This window comes from Leptodactylus fuscus, chromosome 3 (assembly GCF_031893055.1).
Source record: "Leptodactylus fuscus isolate aLepFus1 chromosome 3, aLepFus1.hap2, whole genome shotgun sequence".
Lineage (NCBI taxonomy): Eukaryota > Metazoa > Chordata > Amphibia > Anura > Leptodactylidae > Leptodactylus > Leptodactylus fuscus.
The window spans coordinates 149,938,782-149,957,391 of NC_134267.1; the positions used below are offsets into that span (position 1 = coordinate 149,938,782).

The following is an 18,610-nucleotide window of genomic DNA, read 5'->3' on the forward strand; positions in this document are numbered from 1 at the left end:
CAAACTCTTTTCATTCTTTAATAGGCTCTGCTCCACTGATGCTGGCACAGATTTAAAAAAAAAAAAAAATCTGTTTCCTGTGCAAACAGTGCAGTTAGTTTTGGTGCCTGATATTCTAACTAGACTCTCTAAAATCATATTATGGGGATAATGTTCCTCCTTAAGGAGAAACCACCTATTAGGTGTGTGGAGACTTGTACAGCCATAGTCATTTGTATATTCCTCCCATGATCTCTAAAATCATGTGAATGTTGTCAGGCAGGAAGACAATGGGGCGTGATCCTGAGCTCTGATGCTGTTGACCATTTCTCCTTGTCTGCCCCAGCCTGCCAACACCCATTTGACATTAGATAGTCTGGTTAGCATATCAGGCACCAAAATTTTCTGTACTGATTGCTCAGGAATGGTGATCGATAGAGAAAAAATTCAAAATAGATTCAGTAGAGGGACACCTAGTAAAGGATGAAAAGAGGTAAGTTTGGTGGAGGTGGAAAATAGTTTTATAGAGATAAGAGTCTAATCCAGGGATTTATTCTGACATTCTTAGAGAGAGTTCACACAGAGTAACGTGCCACGCAAAATCACGTCATGCGGCACGTTACTCCGTGTGAACTCTCCCTTAGGGGGCGTTCACACTACCGTCGGTGTCCGACAGCTAGTGTCCGCTGCTAATGTCTGTTCAAAATCTTGTGCGGACATTAGCATCGGACACTAGCGTATCACATTGAAAGCAATAGGGAAAAAAGCAGCCCATTCATTTCTATGGTGAGCGCACGCATGCCGGCTCCCATAGAAAGCAATGGGATCTGTTTTAACACCACTGATTCGGAATGAGTTTACATGTTCAGAATCAGTGAGCGTATACTCAGTGTGAATGCACCCTTAGTTGCAGAATGTGTTTTATCTAGATCGGTGTCTGCAGCCTCTGATCTTGTTAAAAGTAAAGCAGGTATTAACTGCGGCCCCTTGATGGTGCTCCACAATGTCAGTGGGCCTGGGGCAGTTGTCCTTTCTGCTCCTCCCACTAGCTACGCCACTAGTTCAGTCTAACCCAATTCAACACTTATAGGTAGTGTTCTTTAAGGAAAAGATACATCAAACAAAACCTTAATCATATTTACAGTGAATATTTTCTATTGTAAAACAATTCTTCATATGAAGGAGGTGCTCCTAACTTAAAATCCCCAAGTGATACAGAAGAAACTGAAGAATTTGAGGTTTGATGTGAAAACCATGTCGGTGGATGAAGGCACTGGGATGATTCGGTCACTGTAGGAAAGAAAAATGCTTGTTATATTGTAAGTAGGGATAAAACAAGGCCATGTGCACCACCTACTGTGCACTGTGCAGAAATTATCTAATGCTCCTCAAGTTAAATGCTTAGGTTAGGATTTACTCAAGTTATTGTATATTGACTAATAATACAGCCATCTTAAATTTACCATTTCTGAGAACAGTACTAACCATATACAAAAAGAGGAACCATTTCATATCCCAAGCAGAGGTTTCTCTATATCCTAGACGTGATGCAAATATTATAGGACACTATTGTACATATACTATTCCTACCACCATTGAATATTGAGTGTGGTAAAATCCTTGGAAGTTTACGTACCGTATATAGAATCTGAGCCACTCAGAGTGACAACTGTAACTTTCTTTCTTGAAGACAATTTTGCTGGTTTCTTTACACAACACTGGAGACAGCAGGCAGTCATACAACGCACGCTCAGGATTAAAAGGACAAGCAGGAAGATCCTGGAAAATAAGATACACTTACTTTAAGCATTTGTATAGTCAGTTGTCAGCCAAGCGTTCATGTTTGCTTCAATGAATAGAGGGGAATAAGACACTGCACCATTGGCAGCAGCCTATTTAGTGATCGTTTTTTTTCCTTGAAATCTTTTTCCTTTCATATGTTATTGCCAACTTTAGATCAACCTAAATGTAACACTATAGTGGTGAAAGATGGTTGGTGGATTGTATAATATAGAACAATAAGAAAAAGTCCTAGTACAAGAATATGTCTAAGGCTGGTTACACACCAGCGCTTGAATTCCATTTGTGGGTTCCCGTCCCGAAACCTGTTTAAAAAATGCAGAGAGAAAAGCGCTTCAAGCAGCGCTTTTCTCTCCGCATTTTTCACCATTTGCAGGCAGACTCCATTATAGTCTATGGGCTCTGTGTGTTACCGCGAGTAACCACTTTTTTAAGCGTATTAGGTTTCCATTCTCAGGGGTCCCCAGGCGGACCCACTGAACGGAAACCCGAACACAGGTGTGAAACTAGTGTCAGGCTCTATTCACATTTGTATCATGATTTCAGTTACAAATGACCAGCAAACTACATTGACTTATAATGGCATCCACACATCACGCTCTCGAATCTCATCAACAACCTTTCCTATTTTACACAACTCTTGGCCTCATACTTAATGCTACCAAGTTTGACATCTTACATTGTAATATCCCCCAGGCCACCAAAAAGCTGATAGAATTAAGCTTCAGTTTCCACATTCGAAAAAAGTACCTACCCTATCTACACATTAACCTTTGCTGCCCTAAAGATACCTGCTTTAAATGGAATTATGCCACGCATATTCCAGATCTGAAAGATTTAAGCACTTGGCATTGCCCGACTCTCTCCTAAATTGGTAGGACCCACACAATTAAGATGACCATTTTACCATGCATTGTTTATTATTTCCACGTGCTCCCCACCCTTGTAACATCCTCCTCTCTTGATGGCCTACAGAAGAAAATTTTCATTTTTCTATGGGCTTATAAATGGCCACATATCCGGAGAAAGATTATGCATGACTGACTGTCCTTAATGGGTAGCCTTGGAATATACTTTAGTTGCCCCTGCTTCCCTACAGGCTCTGGACTCCTCCATCGACCTCCCACTTAAATCCAGCGGCCAATAGAGTCGCTCACTATATGTTGCAGTTATGGTGGAGGGTCTGTTTTAGCTTTAAACTGCAAAGTCCAATTTTGCCACTGCTCCCTCCTACTTCACTTTTTTTTGTGACTAATGGGTCTCCAACAGAGATTACTTTATCCATACTCATGCTTCAAACGTATTCAGGGTGGCAGAGAGAGAGAGAGAGAGAGAGAGAGAGAAGAGAGAATCTCTAGAGAGCCTCTATCTGTATATATATATATATATATATATATATATATATATATATATATATATATATTGAGAGAGTGAAGGGTGTGGTCTGGGAAGACAGGTACATTCAAGCCAGGCACCTGAAGGGTGTTTGGTAAAGGCCCACACCAGGGAGGTCAGCTGGGTAATCGGGCCCTAATAACAGTCTGAGTGTGAAGACTAGGAGTTTGGCACCACACTGGCAGAGCTGAACTGTCCAAACTAAACCTACAGAGCAGGTACTGTGCCACCCGTTGTTGTTGCCAAGGTGGGAGACTGGTAGCCAGTCTCCTGTATAAGTCAGGGAAAAGTTTCCTTACGTTTAAGTTAGTTTTCTCAGCCAAGAAAGGTTTTGTTTTGTTTATCCTGTGGCTTTGCAAAAGCAGTGTATGTGTTACATGTGAATAAAGCCTGAGCTCGTGTGCAATCCAGTGTCTGTGTCCCTGTTTCCTGCACTGCTACAAGCATCTACCTGAGCGGTTCCCTACAATATATATATATATATATATATATATATATATATATATATATATATATATTGAACACACCTGTGAATGAGACCTGGAGACCACCCTAGCACCAGCCCAATGGACAGATTGCTGCACATTAATGAGAAAGGGCAGTTGCCAGGTCACCCTTATGAAATCCTCCCTAAAGATTCTCCACAGATCCCATATGGTTCCCTCTAGATGACATAGCTTTGTTCCTTTGTTTTTGGCAATGCAACACAGTCAGAAATACTCTTCATGTTTGGTGGACATGCAGCTGTTTCTATCAATTCATACATTGGTGCAACTACTCATAGGCCAGTCAGTTCCTTTCACTGTGCCAATCTTCCTTCTAGGCCATAAGCCAACTTTGGTTAGATATGCACAGTATAAACTACTACAGTATATCCTGATGGCTGCCTGAATCCACATAGCCTCCACTTTGGAAAAGCAAATCTTTCAGTCTTTGTCGTCTTCAGTTGTGTGGACACCATTATAATCCACGAGAGAATCAATGCTATAATTTCAGATGCTCCTCCACAGTACAACAAGGTTTGGTCTCCATGGCTTGATAGGGCTAACATCCCAGGTCTCTCATACTGTCTTCGACTATGATTCTTTTTTTGTTCAGACAATGCGCTCACCTCCAACCCCTTTAACATGGATCCCCATCTCACCCTATATTAACCCCTCCTTTAGATTACTACTTTATAGCACAGTCTATTCCGCTTTATTTGTTTTTGGTTGCTTCCTTTTTATCCATATTATTTGACTGTATCTACCATTGTAAGTTCATTATTGTACTTATGAAAGTGTGTTCGTTTTTTCATAAGAAATTCCATTGCTGATTTTCTATCAATGTTTGGAATGGCTTACACAATATTATTTTGCTTGTATTCTATCTCTGTGCCTTATCTCAATAAACACTTTAGAAACTAAACAATACCACATCTCTGTCGTAAGTGACAAAGAATTTTAACTTTTTATAAGAGGTTTGTAAGTGTTGAAAAAGTAGTGTATGGCATAACAATGTACAGTATATCTGCATTTCTCGCTCTGGCTCTACTTTGTGCATCTGCAATGGGCATCATGATCATACAGCTTCTTACAAAATGGGCCTGCAAACATATTAAAATAAAATCCATCTCTTAGTTTCCTACTACAAAGCATGGCTAAAGAACAAACAAAAATACATAAATATTCACCAAAATCATTCAATTTTAGTTTTGGAACCTCCACTTTGACCTATATGACAAAACATAGTTACAGAGAGAACCTAAAAATACATCTCAAATACATTTAATAGACTATGCTGCTAAGGATCATCATACATCATGAATGGCTCTTGTACCCAGCATTTGGTATAAGCCGTGTTTTCTTCTGATAAACTACAGTACAGCTGTAACATCTCTGCCTGTTTGGGCCCCTGCACCACCCTCTGCTCGTGTGCTGCGGCGCAGGAGGCGTGTGCAGTTTGAGAATCTGCTTAAAGTTTTTAGTTGCACTGTGTGAACACGGCTCTAGTCCTTAATTGGATTTGCACCACACCTGTCTTCTGCCAAGGTTGCCTCTGTCCATTAAGTGGTTAATCTGGCCTTGCCCTGTGATTGACAGCTGCCTTTCTGTGAACTCCATGGGCGGGTTCTTCCTCCCTATTTAGCCTTGGTTCCCATTCACACCAGTGCTTGTTATTGCCGTGTGCATACCTGCTCTTACTGTCCCTGTTTGCTTATACTATTATACTTGACCTTTGGCTTTTCTCATTGACTATTCTCTTGACTCCGATTTGGCACTGCATCACTCTCCTGTTACCGAACCCTGGCTAGCTGACCTCCCTTTGTTGTTATTCGTCTTGTCTGCGTTTTGTGTTTCACATATTCAGGGAGGGATTGTCCTCGTGGTTGTCGCCTATTACCTAGGATAGGGCCTGGCAATAGGAAGGGAAAGCGGGGGGCTTCAGCTTAGGGCTCACTGTCTCTTGTGCCCCTCCCAGGGTTTAACAGTTCTGGGAATTGCTGTCTTAGCAATTCCCTTACAACAGCAGTTAGTATTCCCCATGTAGTTTGATATATCGTTTGTGCAAGCAGGTGGCTGCATGGTGTTATATGCCTTCTTCAGTGATGTGTCCACATGCACTGCTAGCTGTTACAATATATCACAAGACATCTTGTCAGCAAGATCAGAATTGCTCTCTGTAACATTAAGACCTTGCAATTCAGTTCCTGCATACAGAGTGATTACTAAGAAGACTTCCGTCTTGTAGGATTGAATGATGCCTGTAAACCTGTCATTCTCTGGGCTGCTCGGTACACTTCATACTTACCAGTCACTCAACCAGAGCTGCAATTTCAAGATGTAACAGTCAGACATCACCACCAGATTAAAAATGATAAAGAATGTAATGTTACTGAATACAGAAGAGGCCTTGTCTTAACTCATTGATATGACCTCAGGTCTCATGTTTTGGTGCTTGCCCTGTATAGCAGCTAAACCTATTCACATTGTGGCCTGTATTCCCTGATCTATACTTATCCTGTATAGCAAAAAACAACAGATCACACTGATAATAAAGTATACAGGAATGATGAAAAACAAACTGTACACTTTTATTAAAAATTATTTATATAACACACATATAAATATATGGGATAGAAACACCTGACTAAATATTTCCATTAGGCTGTACAAACAAACACACACGTCCTGGGCAAACCCAAGAGCGACTCGCAGATAAAGTACGCTGAAAATGAATATGTCATGATGTAATCAACACACATGGAGGATCAGTGAATTCTATGCAAGTGTATGGTACAGAAAAAGGGTTTTGCCCTTTGTGATTGGAAAAGGATGATAACTTTGCATACGAGATCCCCAAATGGGTTACATTTGAGATCCAATCTTATCTATTCTTACTAGATTTGCTATAATGTCGGGGCAGGCTTATTTGTGGTTTTCAAATATGTGTTACCTGATGTGTTTTTGAATAAATATAAATATATCTCCATAATGAAATGTTGATGTTGGATTTCATTTAATCTGTATTGGATTTTGATGTATCAGTTGAGCCTTTGTTCACTAGCTTGCCAATCTAAATAGTAATTGTTAGGCCGCTGGTTCACATCCGTATTCAGTATTCCATTTGGGGAGTAAAAAGTAAAAGTAAACAATAGAGATGAGCGAACAGTGAAATGTTCGATTCGAGTAGCCGCTCAATACTCGACTGTTCGATCGAACCCCATTATAGTCTATGGGGAAAAATACTCGATTAGGGGGAAACCAATGTTCGACTCAGGAGAGTCACCAAGTCCACTATGACACCTCAGCAAATGAGGACAACACCTCTTGAATGCAACTGGGACAGCAGGGGAAGCATGCCTGGGGGCATCTAACATGCCCAAGTCACTGTATTACGCTGCTAATAATGCGAGAGCTGACTTTTTCCCATAGTAATGCATTGACCAGCGTTGATTGGCCGAATGCCATACAGAGTACAGCATTCGGCCAATCAACGTTGGTTCTACCGGAGGCTCGTATGTGAGGAGGCGGAGTCTAAGAACGGTCCACAGCAGTCTCCATTGTGGCCTGATCTCAGGTATAGCAGATTTGACACAGATCTGCTACATCTCAGGTGTAACAGAGCTGTGCGCTGAACTCTGCTATACCTGAGATGCTGCAGAGCTGGCTGTGCGATGAGCTCTGCTACACCTGAGATGCAGCAGAACTTGCCGTGCGCTGAGCTCTGCTACACCTGAGATGCGGCAGTGTTGGCCGTGCGTTGAACTCTGCTACACCTGAGAAAAGTCAGCTCCCACAAAACGCAAGCTGACAGGGATCCCGACTAGCATATAATGGGCTGCCACGAGATAGAGCCCCAAAGAGCTGTGTGAGTGACATTCCCACCTAAATAAAGCTAATTCCTAGCTAACCTTGCCAGTACATCTATCCCTGTCTCACAGTCACATAGTTCACAGTCTCATATGAACTGAATCTGAAATCCAATCTTCATATAAAGTGGAGGTCACCTGATTTAGCCAGCCAATTACTTTTTCCGATTTTTTTTTTTTTCGATGCCTACGTTGTCATAGTTCCTGTCCCACCTCCCCTGCACAGTTATTGGTGCAAAAAAAAGCGCCAGGGAAGGTGGGGGGGGGGGATACGAATTTTTAGTGCATTTGCCGCGTGGTATTCGATTGGAATCGAATATCTCAAGCAGCCTGATATTTGATCAAATACCAATTTGATCGAACGCCGTTTGCTCATCTCTATTTAGCACTAAATAACAACTACAGTATTTGTCATGCTATAAAACACATTTGTATAGACTTTAACACTAACTAATCCTTAATGTACAGTATGTATGGCATAGAGTTATATAATTATTGAAAAAGCTGTCTAAAATCCGAACTTAGTGGTTTGTTCTGCAGATTTTAATAACCTGTAAGTACTAGTTTGTGGCTTGTAGGGTTAACATTTTGGCTTTGTACTGTATTATAAGGATGGGACACATTGGTACTCATATAGTATATTTATTATGTATTAGTATTCAGCACAGATAATTCCATTTTCCAATTCTCCTGACTCAGGCCAAGGCCCCACATTTTGGTAATGCAGTGGAAAAAAACATTGTGTTTACAATACCATCAAAGTGAATGAGATTCTGGCTAATCTCATCCACACATTGCAGAGAAAAAAACAGCTGCAGAAAAGTTGCATTGTCAGCGTCTAGTCTCCACTTTAGCCAATCCAGTGGGTTTCCGTCTTCTGCCCCGAGAAACTGGACAGGGGAAGGAAACTCGGCGGTCAGTTTTCAAACCCATTCACTTGAATGGGTTTGCACAGTAATCGCCCGTGTGTCTCTTCTGCCACTCCGCGGTGAAACCGTTTTTTTTAACCGGACACAAAGTCCTGCATGTCCTACTTTGTATCCATTTAAAAAAACACAGCAGGTCAATTTTTGCTGCGGAAAATGAAGAAAAACTGTAGAGAAAAACAGTAAAAATGCAATGAAAAACACTGTGAAAAGCAAGCAATTTAAGCTGCACTTTGCTCCCTGGGGCATTAGCCTAATGCGAAGTCCCTATGCTGCGGAAATGCAATGTTTTTAGCTTTCTAGCAGGGCATCTACAGAGTAGAACATCTATAGGAAAATGTTACTTATTATGATAGCTACAGGCTACTAGGGTAACATTATTTTGTTATTTCACAAGTAACACATGCATAAGGTTGGGTTCACATTATTGTTTTTAATATTAGTTGCTGTCTTCCGTCATAGGATGACAACTGCAGACATTAATTACAAGCAGGACTTTCTTCCATTACAAAAGTAAGTAAGCATGACAAAAGATAGCATCATTAATGTCAATGGGAATGGATATAGACTCTGTCTGTGTCCATTCTCTGTAACAGTTAATGTCCATTGCTGTCTTCCTATAACGGGAGACAGCAACAGACATTAACAACGGTAGTGTGAACCCAACATGACACTGAAAGATGTTAGCTTATATTGATCTGAATATATTCTACTGGAGCTGTTGGAGAACCCATTTTTACCCTGCGAATAAAAGCATAAGGGGGAGTTCACACGGAGTTACGTGCCGCGAGATTTGGCACGTAGACGCCGCGTGACCCTTTGCGTGCCGTACACGCTCCCATTGAGTTCAATGGGAGCGGGGAGCGTATGCGTCGCGCTAGTTTGCGGCCGTGCATTTATTCACGGCCGCAAACTAGCGCGGCGCATACGCTCCCTGCTCCCATTGAACTCAATGGGAGCGTGTACGGCACGCAAAGGGTCACGCGGCGTCTACGTGCCAAATCTCGCGGCACGTAACTCCGTGTGAACCCGGCCTAAATGTTTATCATTAGGTCAAACCTTCGATTTTCCAGCTCTGATGACCTATCTTTAGGACACATCATCAATTAACGATTGGCAGTGGTTCGACAGCTAGGACACTCACTGGCCAATTGACTGTTTGAAAAGTATGCAGCATTCAGATGAGTGCTGTAACCACTTTAGATCTTACCGAGCACAGTGCCATAAATTCGTACAGCTGTTGTGCTTTATATGATAGCTCAGCCCATTCACTTAAACTGTTATGTGGAAGTGACACTCAGGAGATTTTGCTGCACTTTTTTGAGCCAAAGTTAGGAGTGGCTTGAAAAGGAATGGAAAATAAAAAGGAAGGTCTTAGATGTTTCCCTTCTGTTAAATACACTCCTGACTTTGGTTTGAAAAACTGCAGCAAAATCTGCAACAAAAAACAATGCATTTCCACAATGTGTGACTTTAGCCTTAGGCTAAGGCCCCACATATTACACCTACAATTTCCTCCAATTATTATCAAAATTCCATAAAGCAACTGATTTCCCCAAAACAGATATACACCTATATGAAATCACTGCAACATAAATAACTACATACAAGACATATACTAAAATATAAATGCATAAAAACACATACAAAAAACGCGGAAGTCGCGGTACCACCTCACAGCGTATCAAAACAGTATTACACAGTAACAGGAGTATATAGTACTATCCAAAAAATGACAATTGATTATTTGATTAATAAAATGCATTTATATTTTGGTATATGTCTTATATGTGGTTATTTATGTTGTGGTGATTTCATATAGGTTTATATTAAGGCCCCACATAGCAGGCCACAACAAAAAATTGCTGAGGTAAAAACCATGGCTGCAATGCATCTCAGTTTTTCCTGCAGCATTTTTCACAGAAAGTTTTCTGCTTTCTGCTTCCATTTTACCTATAAGGAAAGCGCCAGTGTATCCGTAGGTATAATTGACATGCTGCAATTTCCCAAAACGTGATGGTATTGGAAGTCAGTGTTTACTTTGTGCATATTTTTGAGCAATGTGACTATAAACGGCCTTAAATGGTTTTTCATTGGTGTTGCTAAAAGGGGACAGGGCCTTTCATTTTCTTAAAGACGGGTAAACAAAGACAGATGTTGCGAGACATTTCTTGTGTTTATTATAATGAGAATTCCAATGATACTTACCATATATACCATGCATTCAAAGGATGCTCAATGTAACGGACACATCTAAAAGATACAAAGCATGACTTCAAATGTTTATCTTGTGTAAAATATTGGAAAGTTTAAATATCAAGGAAATTGAAGGGAACTTACATCTCAGATTGGTTGCATAAACTGGTGCAGGAAGGCTGCGGATACATAAAACATTTAAGAGTAGTACCAAGAAATACATAGGCAGTCTGATATCTAATGAAATGTGTTACATTCATTCACTAAACCAATTAGCAGTCATGCACAAGTGTACAGTAAGTGACATCTGTATGGAATAACATTTGTTCCATACAATCAAGTTAATGTTAGTCTATGAGCTCATGCACAGAGTCCTATATTTATATGCTATTATTTCTGTATGGTGTAACAGCATATTCCATCATATCCTATGCAAATGCAGGTTAAATTTATCCTGGTACTATCATAGTTAATGGAGACCTGAAAATTTGGATATATACATTTGTAACATGCTAGTGGTAGCATATGCTATGTGTTTTTTTATTTCCCTGTTGATCTAAAATTGATGGCCTATATTAAGGAAAGGCTTTCTATTTTATAAAAGTGGATAATCCATTTGAATTGTGAGGTAGGACTCTCATGGATTTGACGTGTCCTTCTTTCGATGACTTTTAGTAAGTAGTAACCACATGTGACTCAGATACTTATACTTGATCATTTTTTCTATTTCTAACCCATCAAATTAGAGAACTGACTGTTCACTTCTGCCTGACATATCCAATTCTTTACTGGTACCACTATAATGAATAATCAATGTTATTCACTTCACTTTCACCTTCATCTGGAATTCACCATATGATACATCCATTTCTTTCATCAACTCGCTTTAATCATGTTTGTTATGCCACTAAGTTTTTGCTCACTATCAATAACCTTTAGGTTCCCATAACACTGTTATCAGTTCTTTGGTTGCCCTTCCTTTGATGAAGTTTGGAAGGTGGTAACCACTGCAATTCTACCTCATAAGAACTGCCACTTTGAAGATCATCTGATATCGATGTTTAGTCATCATAGTTCGGCTCTTGTCACCCACATCCTCATTTTACTATTTCCAGGCCATCAAGTTTAAGAATTGACTGCTCACATGCAATCTAAGATAGCCACATTTTGTTGCATCTTGTGTGACCTTTGAAGGCATTCTTCCACCTCAGGTTCCTTAAATTCTGAGGTAGAAACTTCATGGATTTGATTTGTTCTTCCAGTACATTACCAGTAGCGAGGAGTGGATTGATTTGTTTAAAACCGGATGTGACCTGAAATTTCCTAAAGTTTCAGGCTTGTCCAAGCACAAAACTTTTGTGAATAATAAGTGGAGGCACATGTGAAGGAAATTAACAAACTCTTATAATCACCTTGTCTTACCTCTCCTGGGTGTTGACCTCTTCTGACCTCCGACTGTCACACGGCCCGGGGTGTGTGACATTCTCAGTGGAAACATGGAGTGTGTCAACATCATGATGTTAGGTTTTAATGACGTGACATCTATGAGCCCCACTGGACTATTGTGGCCAAATCACAGGCCTCAGAGGTGACCACAGGCTGGAAGAGGTCTGAAATTTGGAATGTCAGGCACCGTAAAGATGCCCAGGAGAGGTGAGGTGATGTGAGTATAATTGTTTGTTATTTTTGCTCACCTCCCCTGAGCCTCTGCTTATTGTACTCTGGGGTCTGATGAGAACCTAGAGTATAATAATAGCAATTCCAGTTTAACCTGAACAAGTTTAGTACAAAACAAACTTGTGAGGTTCCCATATCTAATTACATCTTCTTTCACAAGTACCAGTTCTCTGGTTATCCTTCACTGGTTGACTTTTAGTTGGTAGAAACCATTGTATGCCATAAACACCCCATGAGACCTACCAAGATGCTCCAACTCAGTCATCTAGCCCTTGTCACTCAAATCTCTGTTTCCAACCAGTGGCGTAACTAGGAATGACGGGGGCCCCATGGCGAACCTTTGATATGTCGCCAGGCCCCCTAATGCCCTGGGTCCTGTGTTGCAACTGCCTCCTCTACTACCCTGGTAGTTACGCCACTGTTTCCAACCCATCCTGTTTCCAACCCAACATCAAGAACAGATTGTTAACTTTTGTCTGACATATCCCATCCCTTGACAGGTACCATTTTAATGAGATAGATGGTATTGGTATTGATAAAGAAGAATAGATGGTATTCATACAGAACTAAAAATTTTCTGAAATTGATGAAGATCAAAGGCAATATAGATTGTTCCTTTAGTAACATATTTTCTTACGTTTGTGTGCATGAGGTCTAAAAGACATTGCCAACATGGAAAGCATTGTCAGCATGAAAAGAACGAATAACATATTAAAGTGGATCTTTAGCTTCATGCAGATCTTTGTGGTAATAAAAAGGCGATTCTTTGAATAGCAAATTTTTAGTCTTCTTCCTTTCAAATTCGAACTAGATTTTCATAGTCATTTTACCTCCTAATGTCCCCAGCCCTATAGATCAGCATTAGTAACATAGCAGACATTATGCAAGGAACAGATTTTGGGAGCATCAGCATGGTATGGAAAGGTCAATGATCAGCCGGAGGCTAATCCTCTTTCCACATTCTGGCACCTGCAGGAAATAACAGTATACGGTATGCCAATATAATGTATACCAATTTCTGCTTTTTGAATATCATTATATGAATAAGTAACAAAATGTTATATTTTCAGAAATTTTGTAATGTAACTTGAAAAACTTAAACTACTTAGATCCAATGATTTATAGTACATGGCACTATGTAATACCCGTGCTGAGAGAAATCAATGGACCACTCCAATCTCTACCATTAGAAGAGCAGACATAAGGTCATTATCCATTTTAAAGAAAATCAGTTTAGACAACATATGAAGCGAATAATTAGTTTAATCGAATAAGCCAGATGTAATTTTAGACATCTGGTTCAGTCAAACAATAAACATGCTGCTAATGTAAAACGTATGTTCTCCAAGTAGCTGATCAGCAAACAATCAATTCTACCATTAGCAATGGGGAAAATAATGAGAATTGATTCATCTAATTCCAGTTTGTTTTCATTAACAGCAACATTCTTCGTCTAATGCCAGTCGGAAATGTCACATTAAAATTCAGGCTCAATACCAACTTATTTTAACTTTTGCTTTTCTAGGATGATAAAATCTAACTGAACAAAAACAGAAAAACATCCATAAAGCTCATACAAAAGAAATATTAAAATGTATGGAGTCAAATTATTTTAGTCCAATAGTCTAAATTTGTGATGGTTCAATAATTGAAAATTAAACCCAAGACCACCGTCACATGACAGCATTTTGGTTAGTGTTCATAAGCCAAAATCAGGAGTGAGTTCAAAATTGGGAAGATCTACACCAACACATCTTGCCTTTATACTTTTTCTCTGCTTTAGGCTAGGTCTACATGACCAAGTTTGACCCATGAAACTCAGTCTCTGTGTTAGCCCGATTTACTGGTTTGAACTTCATGCTGGGAGTAGCAGTCTTAGCAGTATAGCTATCTATGATGTTAGGAGTCCCTGCCACCCAGAGGCATACTGTTCATGCTGTAGTTGGTAAGGGACAGTATGTTACTCAGAGGTAGGGACTCCCACCATCAAAGATAACTAGATTGCTAGGAGGCCTGCACCCAGAATGAAGTTAAAGCTGGTAAATCTGGCTAACAGCTAGCCTATGCTCAAATTCCCTTTTATATAATTTATTTTACTATTTCATAAAATATAAAGACTTCTGAGGAAAATCATCAAAGTACTTATGGAAGAAAACTGGTATACACGAGACACAGGTTTTTATACAAGCCTGTTTTTCACTAAAGTTTTCAACCTGCCGCTTTCCAGAAAAGCGGAAGAGCTTAATGGAGGAACAGGTTCCCCTCAGCTTGCTCTAATTTAAGAGGGGTGTGCTCATAGAGAACTTGTATCTTACTCCTGTGCAGATTGGCTTATGAAATGCTGGTCTTACTAAAAGTTATCCCCTTTTTCCAAAATTGCCTATTACCAGGGACATAACCTGGGAGCTTTAGGGGGGGCCATAAGGTGTCTCTTCCCAGAATGAAGAGACTAGTACTATAAATAATACATCGTAGTTGGTGAACCTGGTAAAGATTTTGCACTGGGGCTATGAAGCTTGATTTTACACCTCTGCCTATTGCTACATACAATTATTAGTATTACCCTTGGTTCACATCTGCGTTTGGTAATCCATTTTGGGAGTCTGCATGGGGACCCCCCTGAATGGACTACTGAACACATTTGCAAGCGGTGTGCAGTGAAAGCACACAGACCCCATAGACTATAATGGGGTTCGTGTACTTGCCGCACAAGGAACCCATTATAGTCTATGGGGATCCGTGTGCTTTCTCTGCACAGCACTTGCATATGTGTTCGGTAGTCCTTTCGGGGGGGGGGGGGGTGTCCCCATGCGGACTCCCCCGGAAGGATTACCAACGCAGATGTGAATGAGGCCTTAGGCTCTCAAAGAAGACCAGTATTTAGTTTGCAGTTAAATAGGTCAGGCTTACCCCAATGTAAAACCATTTTCCCTATGAAAATGTCTCTACAACTGAGATATTTATTTATTTCACAATCTGGATTACTGTATGCAGCTCCACTGCTCCAAACTGCTATGACTGACACTACTATGGAGCAAATATGAGAACTCAGGGTGAGATTTCAGTTTAGCTCCCTGGCCCTGTCACAAAGAAGGGAGGGGGAAGAAGGGCAAATTGGAACAGTGTGGAACATAGCAATTTGGATCAATGGAGTCATCGCCGGTGATCCAGATTGCTTTACATAATGTGAAATAAATGAATATCTCGGTAATGGAGGCATGAATTCTCATAGAGAAAAATGTGTTACAGTGAAGTGAGCCTGACCTATCTAACTGTATTGCAGGTTTAACCCATTTTTTACATTTTTACATTATCACAAAGCAAATACTGTTTTTCTACTGGTGTAACTGTATGGGGATGTTTTTTTTTGCAAGACACGTGGTATTTTTTATTAAAATGCTGTGGTCACTATTTACTGCAGTATTTAAGGAGTTAGACCCCCAGGATCGTTGGTTTGCTGATCCTGGGTATGAGGAGCAGTTGCTCAGTTGTGAGTGAGTACATAGACATACCCCCACATCTGAGCAAGCTGGAGAGCCCACAATATTCTGCTGCAACTAGCGTAGAAAGACAGTAGCAGCTAAATATGTACCATTAGTGACCAATGCAGAAAATCTATATGCCGGTCACTAATGGGTTAACATGCCTTTAATGACACGCATTCGTTACTATCTCTCTGTATGTCCTGTTTTATATTATCTGGACTCATGCATGACATATCTGTACTGATCTTCTGAAAAGAAGCTGCTTAAATCTATACTTAAGCAGCACCTAGTACATACAGATAACTACAACCATATGGGAAAGATCAGTAATAGACATAACTAAACAGAGGAAAAAAGAAAAAAACTCTAAAATGCCTAGTATATAGACATAAAGGGGCGGAGCATATAGTATAATATAATAGTAGTGTAATATACTCATATGGACACTATACTCTCTCCTTATTTCAAATACAGACATGAAAATCTGCCTGAATAATTTCTTTTTGGGGAGTATAGACAGTGATCTGACACATACTGACTTGATCTGGAATCCATTTTTCATCTTTGTGTGTGAGGGAAGGGAGTTATCTGTATTAAACAATTAAGTCATATCTCCAACCCAGAGCATAGTCATGGGGGTCTCTATTTCTGCCCCATTCAGAACTTTTTGTAAAAAAAAAATAAAAATCTGCTTACCATGAGGCCACTTTCACGCATGTGTAATAGTGGTAATTTTGTTTCGGTCGTGGACAGATAGCGCAGAAAAGCATTGTTTTTGGTGAGGAGATGCTTGTAGCAAAAACACAGCTTTTTACGACCCCAGGAAAATGTTTCTAAATGTTATCCACATATTGGTGTGGCAAACACACTATGGTGTGTGTGTGTGTGTGTGTGTGTGTGTATCTGTGTATATTATATATATTGCACCACTTTACCAGTCTGCAGAATACCTGCTTTTATTACCCTCACCTTAAATCCTCATAGACTAAAAGCCTCAAACATTGTTAGTCTTGAGTGTCCTAACTTGTGTTTTTCTGTTTCTCTCAGAATGTTTTGACAGTGTTTCAGTTCTGTGTGTCCTTTGCCCTAAGGCTCCGGCCTAAACTTGGTTTTCATGTTCAGATTTTTGCAAGCTGTTTCTGAAGCTAAAACCAGGAGTAGATTGAATAAAGTAATCATACTGTATAAGTGCTGTACATAAAGTGTCTCCACGCTGGTCCTGCTCACTGTTGTAATGTCCAAACCACTGCTGGCACTTCCTTTACCCCAGCCAATTCTAAGAGAACGGTAATACTAAGAGAAAAGTCCAGCAGATGTTTGATCCAATACAAATGCAGTGTGTATTTGAGGCAATTGAAACCACATACACACGGGAAACATTGCCCTTAGGCTTAGCACCATGGCTGGTTTTGGCTTAGAAAACTGTACACGAAAACCTGAATCTTGACACTTATGGACACGGCTCTCCGACTTCCCCCATGTTCATTGTAACTGGAGTTATAACACTATAGAAAATTGTACATTCTATGAGTAAGATGCGCTATGGAACTTCAGCTTCAGCACACTGCTTGGTGGTGGTACAATAGTATATACATAATGCCGACTATGGCAATTATAAACTTCGTTATATAGTACAGTTATTTATATGGGATTGAATAGATGCCGTACACAACACAATAGCCTACACTGTACTGAATTAATCTACAGGGTGACTTTTCGTATTTCCTATTGAAGACAATTGATGTATGGGTTCTATACAACAATACCCCTTTTAACCATTTTTATTTCCAATTTGGAATAAATCTGTGAAAATAGACCTGTCAATATTTTGGATATTTACAACAATATTCAGTATATTTACTACTAACTACAATAACAATAGTACATAGAAATAATTATACAAATCAACCATGTCTTATCAGATTCTATATCTTGAGGTAATTTTACAAGAACTTCCTTTTAGATTTTCATTCCACTAAGATTTTTTTTTTAGGAAAGATTTGGACATTGAGTGATTGCCTGGCATAAGAACTGAGCAGCAAAGCTCTTACTAGTGATTGAACTGAGCGCATCAGCCATAGAGCATAATCTTCTCCAAAATGTCATCTATCACCTCATCTTCAATGTTATACTTCAGATAACTCAGGGTGTATGTGCCTCCAAATATTGCAAAACTATCACTTAAAATCCTGGACTACCGCTGTGACAGTGACTGCCATGGTCATTTATCTATGTACTTTGCAATCTCTTAGAGACCCCTGTCTGTAGTGTATTTTAGGAACTCATCAGTTTACATGCAATTAAATATAATATAATATCAATCATAAACTTTGCAATTAGGTATGGAAAAGCCTGTCAGGACATTAAAAAGAAGTAATGTATATTTGTATATGGTATGTAATGTTACCTGAGGAAACGCAAAATACACCAATCCATTTAAAGGGTTCAGGAAATAGGAGCACACTGTTTTAAACCTCATTATGAGTGTGAAAAATCCTATTAAGATTTGCGCTCACAGCTGGTATGCCACTCTCCTGTGCTTTTGAAGTTCTCTGCTCCGGTTGCTGAATTCATTAGGGAGTTTTCCGGTGTGACCAACTGATTATGGGATGCAGAAAGTGCTGCTTTAAAGGGTGTTAACAGCAAATGAACTTTTGTTTCACGCCATTAGACACAGAAGCACATAAGCTCTCCACATATAATTTCCTATCTGGAGGAGTCAAAATTCCACTCATGTACACTGTATGTTCCTAGTCTTCAATATCTGACTATTAGTGAGATAACTTGACAGTGAAGACCGA

General features: G+C 39.8%; 1 protein-coding gene across 1 annotated transcript; it reads right to left on the reverse strand.

Moving 5' to 3' along the window:
- Positions 1-1,117: 1,117 nt before the first annotated feature.
- On the reverse strand, positions 1,118-18,288 carry TMEM207 (transmembrane protein 207). Its single transcript, XM_075266886.1, has 5 exons — positions 18,217-18,288; positions 10,792-10,826; positions 10,660-10,704; positions 1,616-1,758; positions 1,118-1,269 (listed from the first exon to the last, which is right to left on the reverse strand). The coding sequence occupies exons 1-5, from the start codon at positions 18,286-18,288 to the stop codon at positions 1,118-1,120; spliced, it is 447 nt and encodes a 148-aa protein (XP_075122987.1).
- Between the last annotated feature and the right edge of the window lie 322 nt (positions 18,289-18,610).

Excerpts from the sequence above, each read along its gene's own strand:
- TMEM207 (XM_075266886.1), bottom strand. The coding sequence starts at position 18,288 with ATGAGGTTTAAAACAGTGTGCTCCTATTTCCTGAACCCTTTAAATGGA. Across the intron at positions 10,827-18,216 it reads TGTATTTTGCGTTTCCTCAG|CCTTCCTGCACCAGTTTATG; the intron begins GTAACATTACAT and ends ATGTATCCGCAG. Across the intron at positions 10,705-10,791 it reads TTATGCAACCAATCTGAGAT|ATGTGTCCGTTACATTGAGC; the intron begins GTAAGTTCCCTT and ends TGTATCTTTTAG.